The sequence below is a fragment of the Aquarana catesbeiana genome, linkage group LG01 (genome assembly GCF_042186555.1).
Source record: "Aquarana catesbeiana isolate 2022-GZ linkage group LG01, ASM4218655v1, whole genome shotgun sequence".
Lineage (NCBI taxonomy): Eukaryota > Metazoa > Chordata > Amphibia > Anura > Ranidae > Aquarana > Aquarana catesbeiana.
The window spans coordinates 372,936,035-372,953,963 of NC_133324.1; the positions used below are offsets into that span (position 1 = coordinate 372,936,035).

General features: G+C 41.9%; 1 protein-coding gene across 4 annotated transcripts in view; it reads right to left on the reverse strand.

Moving 5' to 3' along the window:
• The window catches only part of NAA35 (N-alpha-acetyltransferase 35, NatC auxiliary subunit), a 70,206-nt gene extending 52,805 nt beyond the window's left edge, over window positions 1-17,401 (reverse strand). Inside the window, exons 1-9 of one of the 4 annotated variants that reach the window (XM_073633494.1) lie at window positions 17,125-17,401; window positions 14,593-14,727; window positions 10,863-10,896; window positions 9,069-9,183; window positions 8,798-8,872; window positions 8,027-8,194; window positions 7,884-7,950; window positions 7,746-7,789; window positions 5,404-5,454 (exon numbers count right to left, since the gene is read on the reverse strand). In XM_073633494.1, coding sequence (XP_073489595.1) covers window positions 5,404-5,454; window positions 7,746-7,789; window positions 7,884-7,950; window positions 8,027-8,194; window positions 8,798-8,872; window positions 9,069-9,183; window positions 10,863-10,896; window positions 14,593-14,710 — 672 coding nt within the window. In that variant the 5' untranslated portion in view covers window positions 14,711-14,727; window positions 17,125-17,401. Of the gene's footprint in view, window positions 1-5,403; window positions 5,455-7,745; window positions 7,790-7,883; window positions 7,951-8,026; window positions 8,195-8,797; window positions 8,873-9,068; window positions 9,184-10,862; window positions 10,897-14,592; window positions 14,728-15,230; window positions 15,354-17,124 lie in introns of those variants that run through there. The other 3 variants (XM_073633483.1, XM_073633505.1, XM_073633515.1) reach the window with 3 other exon arrangements.
• Window positions 17,402-17,929: the final 528 nt, after the last annotated feature.

Sequence of the window (17,929 nt, forward strand, 5' to 3'; positions counted from 1 at the left end):
ACAGGAGCCTATGCCTCCCACTGCACTTAGTGTCTCCTGTGAAAGCAGGAAGTGAGAGGGTAGATGCTGCAGCCAAGACAGCACAGGAGTACGCTTCGATCCTCTGCTGTCAGAACCAGACAAACTGGGCATCTTGACTACAAAGCCTTTGACTGTAGTAGAGGCCCTGGTTAACAGGAAGGACTCTGATGACCAAGAAGACCCTTAAAATCATAGGGTAATAGGATTCCAGATGCTGGTACCTTCAAAAAGGTACAGGACCGCCCCCCAAAGTGTCAAGAAACAGACATGTTGTGACTGCATAGTGGCAAGGCAACTAAGCGACAGGTACAAAGCATGGCCCCAAGCACTCATGAAATCCAGAAAGTTGGTACTTGTCCTATAGCCGGAGATTACCAAAGTCACTGTAGGAGGGAGCCTTGTGGAGCAGCAGAGGGAAGATGCTTCCTTGATGCTGAATGGCAGGAAAGGGAGCACAGAGACACTCAACCTAGCAGATGTCAGCACAAAGTTCCTCAGAGTTAACCCCCTCCATGGCTTAGAAACCATCAGAAACTTGCATTTTAAAGGCACTCATTGAACTACTCACAGGGCCAGTCACCAGAAACAGGGCAGGCGCCAATACCAGGTCAATGGCTCTGGACCTGGAAAGCACTCCAGGAAAAGAAGCAATGTAGAAAAGTCTTGATTAAAAAAGCAAAATGGAAAAAAAAAAAAAAAACATTGCTAGCAAAAAACAGGGTTACATTCTTCCCAGCAGAGCTAAAGAAAAGATGCCCATCTGCCAAGGACACTAGCAAAAAAGAAAAATAGCAAAAAAAAAAAATATAGCAAAAAGGCATGCTGGTAATAGGAACAATTGTCTTGTGGTGGCTCACAGTTTTCAAGTACCCAATCCTTCAGTATTCAGTAGTATAACAAAAGGTGAAAGACTTCCCGTGTGTGCCCCAAAAGGACAAGAAAGCAAACCCTACTGAAGCCAGAACGTAACGCATCATATACACACACATTTATAGATTTGTATAATATACCGGTATTTGTTTTTTTAGTTTGAGCTGATGTACCGTGTTGCACATTTGTAAGCTCCCTGTCATTGTTTTAACAGTTGAAATCACGATCCTCTAGAGCTGATGAATGAAGAAAGTCTATCTCTGCTTTTTGACTTCTGCCATTTGCCTTGGGCGATTGTAATTATTATTATACAGGATTTATATAGCGCCAACAGTTTGGGGTAAGGCATTCCATAGGATTGGAGAGGCTTTGGAAAAGTCCATGTTTCACGATGCTCCAAGTCAGAGGTCTCCAAACTTTCAAAACAAAGGGCCAGTTTACTGCACTTTAAACATTAGGGGGGCCAGATTTTGGCCAGTGGGAGTAGAAAATGCCCTGGTATCGTTGGGCGTAAACAATGCCATAGGCTTGGGGCCGGTGGGAGTAAAAAAACATTACACCGGTGGTGTCACTGGGAGAGAGAGTGCCTTTTATCAGTTGGAGGAATAGTGCCCCAAGGGCTAGATTAAGGCAAAGGGCCACATCTGACCCGCAGGCCGAAGTTTGGGGATCCCTGCTCTAAGTTAAGAATATTCTCATTTTGGTCTGGTTAGCGAGTATCCATTTCTGCTCAAAACAAAAATGCACCAAAAGTGCTGCTATTATTTTGATGGACTTTCTACGCTGTCACCAACAATTCCTGCAGCTGCATGAAGGTGTATTTGTACTTTAATGATTTTAAAAAGTACTCTAAAATGTTACAATGCGTACCATTGTTTTCTATACTTTGTTTTTAAAGCTACAGTGTACCAAGTATCAGATTTGTTTTCATTTTAAAGTGTCTCTAAACCCACATCATATCTTTTTACATCCCCGATAATTGTTACGGAAGCTGTCATGTGCCGGCTCCTTAATCAGCTATTCACTGGTAGTTAAAGCGGAGTTCCACCCAAAAGTGGAAATTCCGCTCATTTGTCTCTTCTCCCCCTCCAGTGGGGGAGGGGGGACAGGATACCCATCTGACAGGTATTCTGTTCCCACTTCCGGGAGTCCGTGCCAGAGCCCATGACGTCACTGCGGGGCTCCCCCCCCCCCCCCCCGTGTCGCCGGGCCAGTAGGAGAGAGGAATGGCTGGGGCCTCACGCATGCACAGTAGGGTCCCCGGCCTGGAGCCGTAAGGCTACACTGCTGGGTTCCCCTACCCGCAACAGCGGTGGCATCACCCGACAGCTGATGGAAGTATCGGCTGCGGTGCTGACATCGCTGGACTCCAGGACAGGCAAGTGTCTTAAAAGCCAGCAGCTGCAGTATGCGTAGCTGCTGGCTTTTAAATTTGTGTTATTTGGGCAGACCTCCGCTTTAAGGACACCACTCCTTAACCAGCAAAAACACACCTAAAATGCGTTTTTTGATGCATTTTTGTAGCAGCTCCCATTAACTTCAATGGAAGGTGCATTTTTGGTGCGCTTTTTAAAAGCGCATCAAAGATGCAACATGCAGGACTTCTCAAACCACGGCGCAAACATTTTTGATGCGCTTTCATCTCACTGGAAAGGTGCATTCCAGTGTGGCAAAAACGTTAGTGGGAAAGGGCCCTTATTCTAATGCAAAGGCTGGTGGGGTGTGACACAGCCTGTGACTTGCATAAATCTGCCCACACCATGTTATTGCCAGAAAAAGATTTGTCTTCAGATATTTATTTGTATGACAATTTAAAACAATTTATTGATCTTATTTTTACTCTGTATTCCAAAGGCTGTTTTTTTATTGATTTTTTATTTTGAACATGTAACCAAACAGCAGAGGACTAGAAGCTCCTCCTGCTTATGTTTTCTGCAGTCAGGCTGGGCAAGATCTGGATCATGTGACAGCTGAATATCGATTAGGAAAAGGGTACTTAGATGTTTTTTGTATTAACATAAATTACAGTACCATCATCCACACACAGAAATAGAAGGGGCAATGTAAATTTTAGGTAATGATGTTAAAAGTATTTATTAACTCTCACAGAAATTCCCCTGACAATGCCTTCATCTTCTGCATCTTTGTTCAGATACTAAACTTAGCATCTACTTTATGAGCTGGAATGCTGCCTTAGATGACAGTCTGTATATCCTAGTGGCTGTGCAGTCATTAGTTAGACCCCTTTCACACGCTAAAGCGCCTGAAAAATGGCTCCCCTGCAGTCTCAGTGTGAAAGCCTGAGTGCTTTCACACTGAGGCGATGCGCTGGCAGGACATTAAAAAAAAAAAAAAAAAACTCCTGCAAGCAGCATCTTTGGAGCGGTGAAGGAGCAGTGTGTATACACCGCTCCTAAACCCCCCCTGTCCATTGAAATGAATGGGCAGTGCTGCTGTGCCGCCAGCAAAGCCCCGCTTTGCGGGTCATTTTAACACTTTTTCGGCCGCTAGCGGGGGTTAAAAGCGCTCTGCTAGCAGCCGAAAACCTCCGCAAAAACGACGGTAAAGAGCCTCGGTGTGAAAGGGATCTTACAGTTTCTCACAAAAGTGAGTACACCCCTCAATGTAAATATTTTATTTTTTCATGTGACAACACTGAAGAAATTACATTTTGCTGCAATGTAAAGTAGTGAGTGTACAGCTTAATTACAACAGTGTAAATTTTCTGTCCCCTCAAAATAACTCACACAGCCATTAATGTCTAAACCGCTGGCAACAAAAGTGAAAATGTCCAAATTGGGCCCAATTAGCCATTTTCCCTCCCCGGTGTCATGTGACTCGCTAGTGTTACAAGGTCTCAGATGTGAATGGGGAGCAGGTGTGTTAAATTTGGTGTCATTGCTCTCACTCCCATACTGGTTACTGGAAGTTCAACATGGCACCTCAGGGCAAAGAACTGGAGGATATGAAAAATAGAATTGTTGCTCTACATAAAGATGGCCTAGGCTATAAGAAGATTGCCAAGACCCTGAAACTGAGCTGCAGCACGGTGGCCAAGACCATACAGCAGTTTAACAGGACAGGTTCCACTTACCATGGTCGACCAAAGAAGTTGAGTGCACGTGCTCAGCGTCATATCCAAAAATTGTCTTTAGGAAATAGACGTATGAGTCCTGCAGAGGTTGAAGGGGTGGGGGGGTCAGCCTGTCAGTGCTCAGACCATACGTCACACACTGCATCAAATTGGTCTGCATGACTGTCGTCCCAGAAGCAAGCCTCTTCTAAAGATGATGCACAAGAAAGCCTGCAGTTTGCTGAAGATAAGCAGACTAAGGACATGGATTACTGGAACCATGTCCTGTGGTCTGATGAGACCAAGATAAACTTATTTGGTTTTGTGTCAAGCGTGTGTAGCGGCAACCAGGTGAGGAGTACAAAGACAAATGTCTTGCCTACAGTCAAGCATGGTGGTGGGAGTGTCATGGTCTGGGGCTGCATGAGTGCTGCCGGCACTGGGGAGCTACAGTTCATTGAGGGAACCATGAATGCCAACATGTATTGTGATATACTGAAGCAGAGCATGATCCCCTCCATTCGGTATGCCAAATAACGACCCCAAATACACCTCCAAGATGACCAACTGCCTTGCTAAAGAAACTGAGGTTAAAGGTGATGGACTGGCCAAGCATGTCTCCAGACCTAAACCCTATTGAGCATCTGTGGGGCATCCTCAAATGGAAGGTGGAGGAGCGCAAGGTCTCTAACATCTACCAGCTCTGTTTTGTCGTCATGGAGGGGTGGAAAAGGACTCCAGTGGCAACCTGTGAAGCTCTGGTGAACTCCATGCCCAAGAGGGTTAAGGCAGTGCTGGAAAATAATGGTGGCCACACAAAATATTTACACTTTGGGCCCAATTTGGACATTTTCACTTAGGGGTGTACTCACTTTTGTTGACAGCGGTTTAGACATTAATGGCTGTGTTGAGTTATTTTGAGGGGACAGCAAATTTACACTGTTATACAAGTTGTACACTCACTACTTTATATTGTAGCAAAGTGTAATTTCTTCAGTGTTGTCACATGAAAAGATAATAAAATAGTTACAAAAATGTGAGGGGTGTACTCACTTTTGTGAGATACTGTATGTGTACAGGTTGCCTCACTAGATCATTTCCTTGCGTCTGCCTCTCACCTTGTGACTTACTACAAAGTTACAATGGTCCAATTTAATGAACAACGGGGGGGGGGAAGGGATGACTGAGGGCTGGTTCACACCAGATGCAGTCCAGTGGTTTTTTAATCTGCATAGAAAACACATGCACAATGTTTTCCATGTATTTCAATGGCCCTAGCTTACACCAGCGCAGTTAAGTAAAATATGCAGTTTTTCCATATGGAATGAATCTGGAACATGGGAAAAGCATCATAAATGTGTCGAAAAGCACGTCCTGAATTGAGATGGAAGAAAAAAAAGACGAGGAACAGAAAAAAATATATCTAGAAATTGTTTTACCTCAAGCTCCACTTCTGGGTCTCTTGTCTCTCCTTGCCGTATTCTGGTACTCTGGAACAACAGGCAATTTGCAGACTGATGTTATTGCTACACAAAAGGCATTTTGATGTTAGGCAACAGGTAACAGAAATAGGGCTGAAACAACTAATCGATTAATCGACAACTAATCGATTATGAAATTAATCGATTACTATTTTCATAATCGATTAATCGGCCAGTAACATAATGGGGTTAAAAATAATATAATTAGCCCTTTATAGTACAAAAAGAGCAAATAATCGCTACTGTAAATATTACTTTCACAGTTCTACAGTAAAAAAATGAACTCCTTACAGTAGCGATTATTTGCTTTTTTGTACTATAAAGGGCTCATTTTAGTTTTTTTTAACCCCATTATGTTACTAAACGTCTTAGACCTGGTTCACATCTATGTGTTTTTGGTGCTTTTTGCAGAAACACACTACAGTTCATTTACATGTTTTCCTATGGGACAAGTTCACATCTATGCTTTTTTTCAGCCGCTGCGTATTTGGAAAGGGTCAAGGACATTTTTTTTTTTTTTTTTTTTTTAACGCAAAACTGTGCTTTTTTTGGTTCAACATACTTCAATGGAGAAACTGCAGAAAAGCATTTAATGCGTTTTTGCAGCAATTTGTATTTTTTAATCTGCCCAACAACAAATTGGCTAAAAAACTGTATTTCTCTTCTAATAGTGTATATACAGTATATCTCTTCTGTCTGTTATTCTCAGAGTGGATTCAATATTTTGCTCCCTAACCATATAGTTGGTTTATATTTACCACTGCATAGAGATATTTAAGAATAAATTGCTTTTTTTTTTAAAAAACTTTACATATTAACTAAATATTACAACACACTTTTTTTAAGGTTATTAACCGATTAATCGATTAATCGAAAAAATAATCGACCAACTAATCGATTATGAAAATAATCGTTAGTTGCAGCCCTAAACAGAAACATGGATTTTTCGGCAATTAAGAAAAACATTATAGCCTACAAGAATGCAGTGGTAACAAGCAAACTAACCACAATTCAATTGTAGCTCTATATCTATACCCCTCTACGCAGTAATCTTTCCCCACACGCCAACTATAGGATTAAGATTCCAGCACAAAAAATGTCATTGTGTTACAGCTTTTTTTACCTACCACTCAGGAAAATTGTATAAAGGCACTGCCCTGTGATAGGACACATTTATATAATGCCACAACATTTTATACATGTACACAAGCAAAAAAAATGACAAGAATGAACTGTCATCTGATGCCTTTATTAGTTTCCATGTCAAAAGTAGCACTTGGTTGTGAATACCAAAATTAGAAGACTCAGCATATTTAAACATGAAGCCCATTCTTCTTTAATAAGAAGTAATGGCAAAAGCAATGATTTAGAATGTCTGCTCTGTGGATCTAAAAAAACACTAATGAGGTAAAGTAAGGTCCTAGGTTTGTCAGTGGAAATACAGCTAAAATATTTTTGCTAATCTTGAATATTAAGAGGGAAGGTTAGAACTGTCAGGATATTACTGCTGCCCATATCCTAATAAGTGATAATTCTCACTTTGTCCTGAAAACACAAAGAAGAATTTAGATGAAATCCCATCTTAGACAGTTGTCAATCAAACAGGTGTCCACCAGAGATTTCCCCTCTACCTTTTTGTTTTCGGGATGCCAAAATGTTAGATTTTCCTTCCGTTTCTTGTTCTGATGAGAGTAGTCATACGGATACAGAGCCAAATTTCACAGACAGAAATAGAACATTTGACAGATGTTCTAACCTATCCTGACCATATCTCAAACTAGGAATAAAGGTTTTTGCTTGAGTCCCACTTTAATTGTATATAAGCATTTAGAAGAAGTCTCACCATAAAAACATTTAAGTTTCTTCTGTCCCATAAAGAACAAAGTGCATGTAGCACATTGTCCCTTTTTTATAGGTGGTGTGGATGCTGAGCTAGCATGTTCATAAGCATGCCCCCACTACTTTGATCACGCTGCTTGGTACAAACAGCTAATGAGTTTTGACTGACAGCTCTTATCTATGGCACCAGACATTGGCCAAAACAAATCGCTGTCACTAGGTCCCTCTACAGTGAGAAGGAAAGTCAGGAGAATGCCAGGGGGGAAAAAAAAAAAAAACACACACACAAAGATAGATGAGCTCCCTGCAGAAAAGAGCAAAAAAATGAAAAAATTAGAGCTCTGCTTGAACTACCCAATAGTGATGCCCACAAATGGCAATGACAATCTGACACCACATTTGTAATGCCAGCACACGGTTCCTCCAAATCTAGAAGTAGAATTCATGCATGTCAAACATACCTTTACTCTCCTCTGTAAGTCTTCTTCAACATCTTTTAACATTCCTAAGGATGCAATTCCAGAGTCAATGGTGTCGAAAGAAATGTTTGTGCATATAGTACATTAAAAAAAATATATTTATATATATATATATATCACCTGTAACTCTGAGATCTGTCACACTGTTGGCCATTTTAAATCCATATGTCATAGACTGGAAGTCTTCCTAAAAATATAAAAAAAAATTTACAGAACTTGTGAAGTTCCTTCATGATACACTATTTGGCTCAAAGATGATGTACCTCTTCAAATACAGCAGCTTTGTTCACTTTCTCTCTGGCAATATCACATATCTTGAGGATTCCTAGTGCAAATGCTTTCATAGCTGGGTCTTCTATGAGATCCGGATTATGAACATAAAGGCAAGTGAAAACTGTCTGTGCCAACGAATGACCTTCTAACCAGGTAATCTGCAAAAATAAAACAGTTTTTGCACTTCATTTAAAGCTGAACGCGACACACATACTTTCATTTGATAATCCCCAGTAGCCACAAATTATATAAAACCAATTTGTATGAATTAAATGCATTTTGCAATGCCAGATAATATTGTGCAACTGTAGCAGTGACATAATAAATGTGCTGCACATAGCATATGCAGACAGCAGAGCTGTAGGCAGGACACCACGGGTCAAACCACTACAGGCTGCTTTCAGAAAACTACATTGGGGGGCGGATACAAAACCAGTCACTGTTCACAAGGACAGACCATGATAGCTGGTCTGTGTTCTAGGTAACTAGCACAAAGACAATTTAAAGCGTCCATTTATAAAACATGTGTTGGACAAAATGTCAAAACACAATATAAAAAATGCACATAAAAAAACAAAACAAAACCAAAAAAAAAACACCACCATCATTAGGTCAATGTACGCTCTTGCATCCACTAAACATGAAAGCATCACTTTTTAAATAGGCTATCCCTTTAGGGTTCATGCACACTATATTAATGCAAACATTAACAAAACATGTATTAAAATCATTTCACCTAAAGTACTGAAATTAAAACTCACCAAACAACAAAAACAAGTGTCCATAATTCCTATTAGTTCAGGCCATGATAAATCTTTAATTCTAATGGTACCATCCTTTGAAAATAAGAAAAAAAAAAAAAAAAAAGCTTTAACACAATGGCGATAGTGGTTCATACATTGTAAAAAATACAGCAACTGGTTAGAGCTCAGTCTTAACAAAATTCATCATTTTCCTTCAACTCCAATAAATCACATCAGAAAATACAATACATGTAATTCTGTAAATATTTTCTACAGAGCTGCAACTAACCTTTATTGCTTGTTCAAAGTTTAAAATCTTGCGATTAACCTGATTGCCAATCATTCCAGCATCCATTTTAGGATCCATCATCTCAATAGCTGACATAGCCTCAAACAGGCCAAAGCTGAAAGTCCAATAAAAAATACAAAAAATGTCACCGGTCACAATTTAACAGAGCCTTAAAGGAACTCACTGTTTTGCCCATAAATGGCAAAGACAAGATTTGCTTTAAAGAATATGAACTCTACTCTGCAAAGCTACATTAAAAGAAAAGGAACATCTTAATGTGACTGGTCACTTCCCCCCCTAGCATATATTCAGATTTCCTTGCTCGCACTCCGATCCTGCTGGCCACTGTGACAGGGGAAAGAGCCCTGGGTGAAGTGCCAAACCAACATGTTAGAGTTTACACAAGGTTAGGGACTCCTACCGCAATCCATGTGACAGCAACCATAAGTCATATACTTTGCTCCTAGGGCTCTTTCACACAAGCCTTAATGTGGCGGTTGGGTCGTGTTTTTATCGCTTCCTGATTGCCCATCAATGCCACACAGAATTGTTACAATAGGTAGCAGATGGAGGTGTTCACACTGCAACACTAGCATTGCTTTGCGTTGTGGCAAGGCAAAAATAGCGCTGCATGAAAAGTTTAGCAAGCATTGATGCTTTGTAACTGCCTCCATTCACTTCTGTCGAAACGCACCACAACCGCACTGTAAACACGCCTATGGCATTTACAGTGCATTTGCTGTGTGGTAGTAAAACGTCAAAAGCGACTTCCCTTTCTGAAAGCACACCAAAACTGTGGGACATAATAGAATTCTATGGAAAAGTGCAACTAACCCACACCAAACCCATGGGTACACTGCTTCACACCCAGTGCATATATTATTTATATAAAACAATAAAAAAAATGTGTTATATATGTCTGTGTTGCTGTTGGAGTCCCCCTGTCTTCCCATCATGTAAAACCTGGTCAGCAGGAAGTATGGGTAACGCCAACACTGGCCATACACAATACAGATTGTATAAGCTCTTCTTTAGATTTACCAAAACTATGTAATAAGGACATACCACAACATTTAAGCCCCGTACACATGGGCTGAATGTCAGGAGACAACGGCCGGTTAAAAAAGAAAAGAGGAAAAAAAAAAAGTCCAACATTCCGCCAATGTGTATTTCCCTTCTGTTGGACGTGCATGCTGGAAAACCAGCAGCTGGCCAACTCCCAATCAGCGCTCTCAGCCAATGGCAGAGTGCGCTGATCGGAGTGTTCTGGCGGGGAGGCCGCCCACCTGTCAGGACACAACAGCTCAGTGCGGGAGATCACTGAACGAACCTCGCATGGTTAATACAGCGGCTCTGTCCAGAGCGGTCAGTTTTTTCTGTTAAGGTGTACCAAGCTTTAATTTGGTTCCAGTCAGGCATGCCCTTGCACTACATAGTTGATGGTATTTTTAAAAGGAAACTGTCCAATCAGATTGTATAGCTTAATAGAACCCTAGATAGCTCCAAAATCTGATAGGAGTGCTAATCCTTCCCCACTCTGTCTAAAACATTTCTTACACTAATAGTTTGCTGCAGAAAGGTAAAGGGAATTTAAAATTACGTTCTTGGTTTACCAGGCATGAACAAAGTGGGGTCAAACCTTTACACGTGTGCAATAAAGATGTGTAACACACAATAGTTCACAACCTTACTGCACATTTTCTGAAGTTGGAACAGTTAAATTATAACTAAAGGCAATTTGGACAGAGTGTCAGATTTTCGTGCCTGTGGAAGTTATCGGGTACCCATACTTACAGTTTGTCATGAAGGAGTTCTCCCAGCTTCAATTCTGTAAATAAAAAGAACATCTTTTTCAGTTTACTTTGTACATATCCTCCAATACCTGGTCCAAACAAACTATTTCCTTCAGGAAGTGCTGCACTGGCTCCATATGCTGTATGAACTGTATCTAGCTGCAGCTACATATAGTACAGTGCTGGGTTTCTGGCTGTAAGAGACTACTTCTCACACCCGAAACAAAATAGAGTAGGTCTGAGCAGCGCTTTAGAGGCAACTTTGTATTCTGTGAAGACTTGGCCAATCAGAAAAAGCTTTGTATTCATTTTACGGAATACAAAGCTGTCCCTGAACGGCTGAGCGCTGCTCAGACAGACTATATTTTTCTGTGTGTGAGACGAGAAGTCTGTCTCACAACCAGAACCCAGCACTGTATGATACAGTTCATACAATGCTTAGAGCCAGTGCAGTACTTGGCAAAGGAAGTAAATTAGACAAGCTTGGGGTCCTATCCGCCTCCTATAAAAGTGATCAAGGGGCCCATTTATAATGGAGAGCAATTACAGGTTTCTTTTGGAAACCACAGGGTTTACTGTACCCTATAATTGCATTTAATCATGTATTATTAAAATGCAGGTCATGGCGTGCAACCAGTGATGTCCACTGGAACGTTTTCTCCATAACAGATGTGACATTTATGGATCTCCTCCCACTTGGTAACCTGATCACTGCAAGCTGTCAAAATAACACCTCAGACCAGCACAATACATGTGCAGGACTAAGCTGTCACCTGATAGCCAGTATCAGTGTGTTTCAGAAGCTGCTGTCATTGCTGCATACACAGCAGGTAGAATATGCAGTCAATGGGCGGAAACACAGCAACATGCAGAAACCGTATACATGTTGCTGTGTTTCTGATTTTAGTCAACTTAGATTTTTGGTTTTTATTACATATATTGTTACACCCAGAGTATGAAAGGGGTTAAAGCAGTTTAGGACATTCCACTTCTGAACACAAAGGCAGCTACCAAACACTCCAATCAGCCGAAGAAACCCATACGAATATTTCTCCCCCAAGTACGAGATGAGGCTCTGTATTGAGGGTCAAACAGGAATCAGACTATTTTATCAGAGCCAGAATACAGTCATATACAGTAGAAGAGGAGGCTCCCCTCCTGCTCGTATTACTCTGACAATACAACTGTAACCAGAAACAGAATTAACATGAACTAATTAACTAATCCCTTAAAAGCAGCCGATGTGACTCCGTGCCCTCCTGGGCATTGTGTGATTAATCAGGATTTCACTACAGGTCAGACTTGTCACCAAGCTTCACACATTAGTATAAACACTGGACACATTCTCACAATAGCAGGAACTACTTACAATTAACAATACAAACAGTGATTTCCCCCTCTCAGCCTAGTAAGCAACAAACTATAGTAGGAGTAGACTGTCCAGCTCCTACCCAGTTCTAGAGGCCAATGTGATCAGCTCTCTCAACATGTTAAGTTCAGAATCAAACAAACCAAGAATAGTCTTTACATATATCCTGGGAGATATTGTGGATAAATATTACTGTCCCATTTTAAGTAATCCAAGATATATTTTCTCAGTCACCCTGTGCCCAAAAGTGACTCCCGTCACATATATGTCCTTTTATGAAACTGAGATCAGCAGCGATCCCGAGTCTCACCGCTGATCTCAGCTCATAACCAGTTTATGAAACTGAGATAATTAGTGGAGAACACGTTCTCCGCTGATTATCTCAGCACAGTGAGAATTTGTAACTGACTTCACAGAAACGGCCAGTTTATGAAGGTGCGATCTCAGCACCTCACTGGCGATCTGTGACAGAATTCTCACTTTCTGATTCACCATTTCAGAAGTGGAGAATCAGAGTGAGAAGCCTGAAACTGGTGAAATTTATAGTGTGTGTATATATATATATATATATATATATATATATATATAGATATATATAGATATGTATGTGTATATAGATATAGATGTATGTATGTATGTATGTATGTATGTATGTATGTATGTATGTGTATATATATATATATATATATATATATATATATAAATAGATATTTATTGATATATATAGACTATATCTATCTATAGATACATCTATTATATATTTTTTTTTACATAGATAGATAGATAGATAGATAGATAGATAGATAGATAGATAGATAGATATAATATATATATAGATATATGTATATATTTTTTTTTAGATGTTCACGTCTCTGGCTGGGTTCACACTTGTGCGATGCGTGAACCAGCGTGATTCCTAAGTGGGTTTTCACATCGCACCTACATTGACATCTGCGCACCACTGCGGGTGTCATTGTAAAGTTAATGACACCCCCAGATCATTTCACAGATCGCAGTGCGAACTATGTAATGGTGCAGGAATCGGATCGCATGGGTGTTCACACCCATGCGATCCGATTCCAGTGCGGACCAAATAAAGGGTCCTGTACCATTTTGGTGCAAATGCAATATGATTTAGGGCCAGTTCCCACTGCTGCGGTGTCCGAGATCGGATGTGATTCGCACCGCACTGCAGTGCAAAATCACATCCGATCTCTGTGCAATGCGATTTCAGCCATACAGATAGTATTGCTAAATTTGCATTGCACTCGGACAAAACTCTTACAGGACCCTTTTTTTGGTCCACAGCAGAATCGGATCGCATGGGTGTTCACACCCATGCGATTCGATTACTGTCCGAGTTTGCAGATCACACTGCGATATGCGAACGGATTTGGGGGTGTTAACTTTTAGGCCCAGTTCACACTTGTGCGATGCCGGACATCGCACAGGCATCGCATGTAATTCGCAGCACACTGCCATTCACATTACATGCGATGTCTGTGCGTTGCGATATCAGCTGTACAGGTAGTATGGCTGATATCGCACCGCATTCCGTGCAAACACGCACAGGACCCTTTTTTCTGTTCGGACCAGAATCGGATCGCATGTCCGGACTGTCAGTTCGCAGTGCGATATGCAAGCTGAACTGGGGGTGTCCTTAACAATGTATTGACACTCCCCAGCGATTCGCATATGGCAGTGTGAACTGACATGTGAGTCGGTGCGATGCGGGAACCCGCAGTGGATTCGCAGTGTTCTCGCATTGCACCAGTTTATCAATTTTTATGTTTATCAATTATGAAATATATTTTATTTTAATTTATTAATAAATATTTATACTTGTATACTTTATTAAAATTATTTTTTTAATGATTATAAATGTATTTTGCATTTATATGAATGGTGTATAGCTGCATTACATATGTGCATTACATTCATTTACTATACACCATTCACATTTAAATAGGGACATGTATGATCTTTAAATATTGATAAAAACAATGTTTTTTTTATAATTAGGTTAATGTATATTGTGTAGGGGGAATTTAACTTTATTATTTTATTAATATGTTGGGGAATAATGTGTGCTGATTTGTGTTACACTTTGTATTTTATGGTTCCTCATACTGTAATCCCGCTATATCACGCGAGATTACAGTGAGAGGAGCCATTCTCAGGAGTTCCCGGCGTTTGTAGATCGCTCCTCAACTCAACATGAGAAGCGATCTACACACTTTCATAAACAGGCACTCAGAGGAGAGCGATCTCCTCTGAGAATGCCTGAGAACTGAAAAGCGGTATTTTACCGCACTTTCATAAAAGGACACCATATATATTATATAGTTAGGACTACAATTACCACTACAAGCATTTCTGAATTCCTGAGTGATGTCTATCCAGTTGGCATTGCCCTTCCCAATCTTGTTCTGCATGCTAAGTTCCCATCCTGAACCATCTTCTTCCAGGGTAGTCTTCATTCCAAGGACAGTACGCACTAGTAGAACACATAAAAGGCGTATTAGTCTCTGTCCATTTTGAGGACATATCTATATGACAAATTTAGAACAGACATATTAGCACAATCTTTTTTAGGTGACAACATATTTCTTCCCATCAGCTATGCTAGAAGTGAATTTTTTTTGTTACATACGTAATGCATCCGATTTTTATTTTCATTGTTTTTGTTCAGCTGAATAAATGAAAGGCAGAATCTGAATTCACTGGCATTTCTTCCTTTAGACACTGTAGGGTTGAGATTTACCAAAACTGGAGAATACAAAATACCCCCCCCCCCCCCATATCTAATTTTTGAGGCCCAAAAAGGACTGTACAAATGGCCCCCAAATGACCTTTAGAAAGTACACAGTCCAAGGTATTTAGTAAGAGGCATGATTGGGAGAGGCATCTAAGGATTGGGAGAAAGCATGCCATTTATTGCAGAAGTGACATCACACAGATAGCTGCCTGCTTGCAGTTTTCTGTGACATGTAAACTAACCTCAACTTACATTGCCAGCACAGTCCCTGTGTACCGGGTTCACCGACTCCTGCACAGGAGTTACGTCATCCTGCACTGGCCAATGGAGATGCCCAAAGACCGGTATCCAGGGAGAAGATGCCTGTAAGGGACCTGGACCATTAGAGAGAAGGTAAGTTCACCCAAATCATCCTCTCCACTCTTCTCAAGACCTCCTACTCTCAAGCTCTCGTCTCCTCCTCTCCAGGATTTCTCCAGAGCCTCTCCCATCCTCTGGAACTCACTACCTCCACCTGTCTGGCTATCCCCTACTCTTGCTACCTTCAGGTGATCCCTGAAAACTCATCTCTTCAGGAAAGCCTATAACGTCTCTAACTAATCTTTTACTACTTCCATCAGCTCATTCCCTACAGTTACAACCTTTTGTACCACCTGCCCCACCCTATTAGATTGTAAGCTCTTCTGGGCAGGGCCCTCGTAATCCTCCTGTATCTTATTGTATTATAACTGTATTGTCTCCCTTTTATATTGTAAAGTGCTGCGTAAACTGTTGACACTATATAAATCCTGTATAATAATAATAAAAGTTCAGTGCCTTAAAGTAGTTCTAAAGGCAGAACGTTTTTTACTTGTATGCATTAAGGTGAAAAAACACCTCTGGGTGCAGCTACTCCCCTCAGCCCCCCCCCCCCCCTATACTTACCCGAGCCCTTTCTGGATCCAGTGATGTGCATGAAAGCAGTGGCTTTCCCGGGTCTCTCTCTCTTCATAGGCTCACACATCAGCGGGAGCCACTGAGGAAAGAAAGATCGGGGGCGGGGCTGAGCCACGCTCTGTGTGTGAATGGAAAATGACCATTCACAGGAGCGTGGCTCATGATCGAGCATGCTCGAGTGCCCCCATCACAAAATAAATTGATTTTTTAAAATACTTTATTGTATTACTATTGAGTGCCTTCAAAGTCCCACCCCCAGTGGATTTCTCGCTTTCTAGCCATCTAGGGATGTGGCACGTTAGGGAAATTATAAATCACCAATATCCTTCCATGCGCGGGTCAGTGAACATTTACTGCTCCGTGGTGATGTGACTCCCGTGTGCATGCGCGGGAGTGGCGTCATTGCGGCCTGGCCCACCAAGTGGCCAAAGGCATAGGACCGAGAAGACCGGGCAAAGATGGAAGTGCTGGGGGCTCGCCGGATCCGTGCCAGCACTGCGCTGGACACCGTCTGCCATAATGTACCAATATGCTGTGCATACTAGTACATTATGGCATAACCCATGTGGGGGGCCTAAAAATAGATATGATAGCGGACCATACTTCCACTTTAAATTTATAGCGTCACGAAATACCAAATTCATTAAAGTCGAAACACCACAGTATGTTGCAACACACTACAGTAAAGTAAGCTTTACTGTGTACAAAAAAAAAAAAAAAAATCCATTTTCTAGGTTTCCTTGCGTTTATCTATGGTGTGAAGGAGCTCTGATCATTTCTTCTCATTCCACTGTTCACATAATGACCCCTGATTCTCCAATCAATGTAAAGCAGAATGTACAAAAAGCTGGAGCTGCTGTACATGGCAACCAATCAGCTGCTATCTTTAGCTTGTTTCTTTAAGCTGTGACAATGAATGACAGCATCTGATTGGTTGCCATGTACAGCTGCTTTAGTTGTGAGAAATCCCCTCTGAATATACAGTGCCTTATGTTATTAGGAATGTGTCATGGAATCTTTTGTGTCCTATGACAAGGTGGGTGACAGTGACACTACAAGGTATAGAAGAAGAAGCAATAGCTGTGTCCTTTCTAGTGACATAAATGAACCCTGCTGCCCCTTTCTCTGTATAATAACACCCAATACTACAACCCCCTGGCATAGCCCCACATCCCCTCTACCAGGCACGATCCCCCTCACCTCCTTCACCGGCTTACCAAGCACTCTGCCTCCACGTTACGCTAGGGGCAGCGTGATGACGTCAAGGGGGCGAGCAGCGACCCCTGTCACTCATGAGCAGAGATCAATACTGGCACACGGTCCTACACCGAAGTCAATGGCGGCGATCTGGCCCTAATTAGCGACATGCAGGAAATAAATATTAGGGTTTAACAAGGGGCGCACGCTGACTGTATGCTGGCCATCGCGAGGTTTGCTCTTCTCGCGATCCTTCGCTGTGTCATGTGTAGAATGGTTGGGTCTGCCCTGTCAGTGACGTCGCCGGGTCAGATGAGAGAACAGCTGGTGGAGGAGTGCTGTGAATGTCATTGGCTGTCAGCGTAGGTGGGCGCGGCTACCGCATGGTGCTGGGTGATGTGACAGCTTGACTGGAGCATATAGAAAAGGATCCTGGGGGGGGCAGGGGGAGACGCCGCATATAGAGGAGGATCCTGGGGGGGGGGGCGGGGGAACACCGCATATAGAGAAGGATCTATGGGGGGGGGGACACCGCATATAGAGAAGGATCTATGGGGGGGGACACCGCATATAGAGAAGGATCTATGGGGGGGGGACACCGCATATAGAGAAGGATCTATGGGGGGGGGACACCGCATATAGAGAAGGATCTATGGGGGGGGGGACACCGCATATAGAGAAGGATCTATGGGGGGGGGGGGCCACCGCATATAGAGAAGGATCTATGGGGGGGGGGGCACCGCATATAGAGAAGGATCAATGGGGGGGGACACCGCATATAGAGAAGGATCAATGGGGGGGGGACACC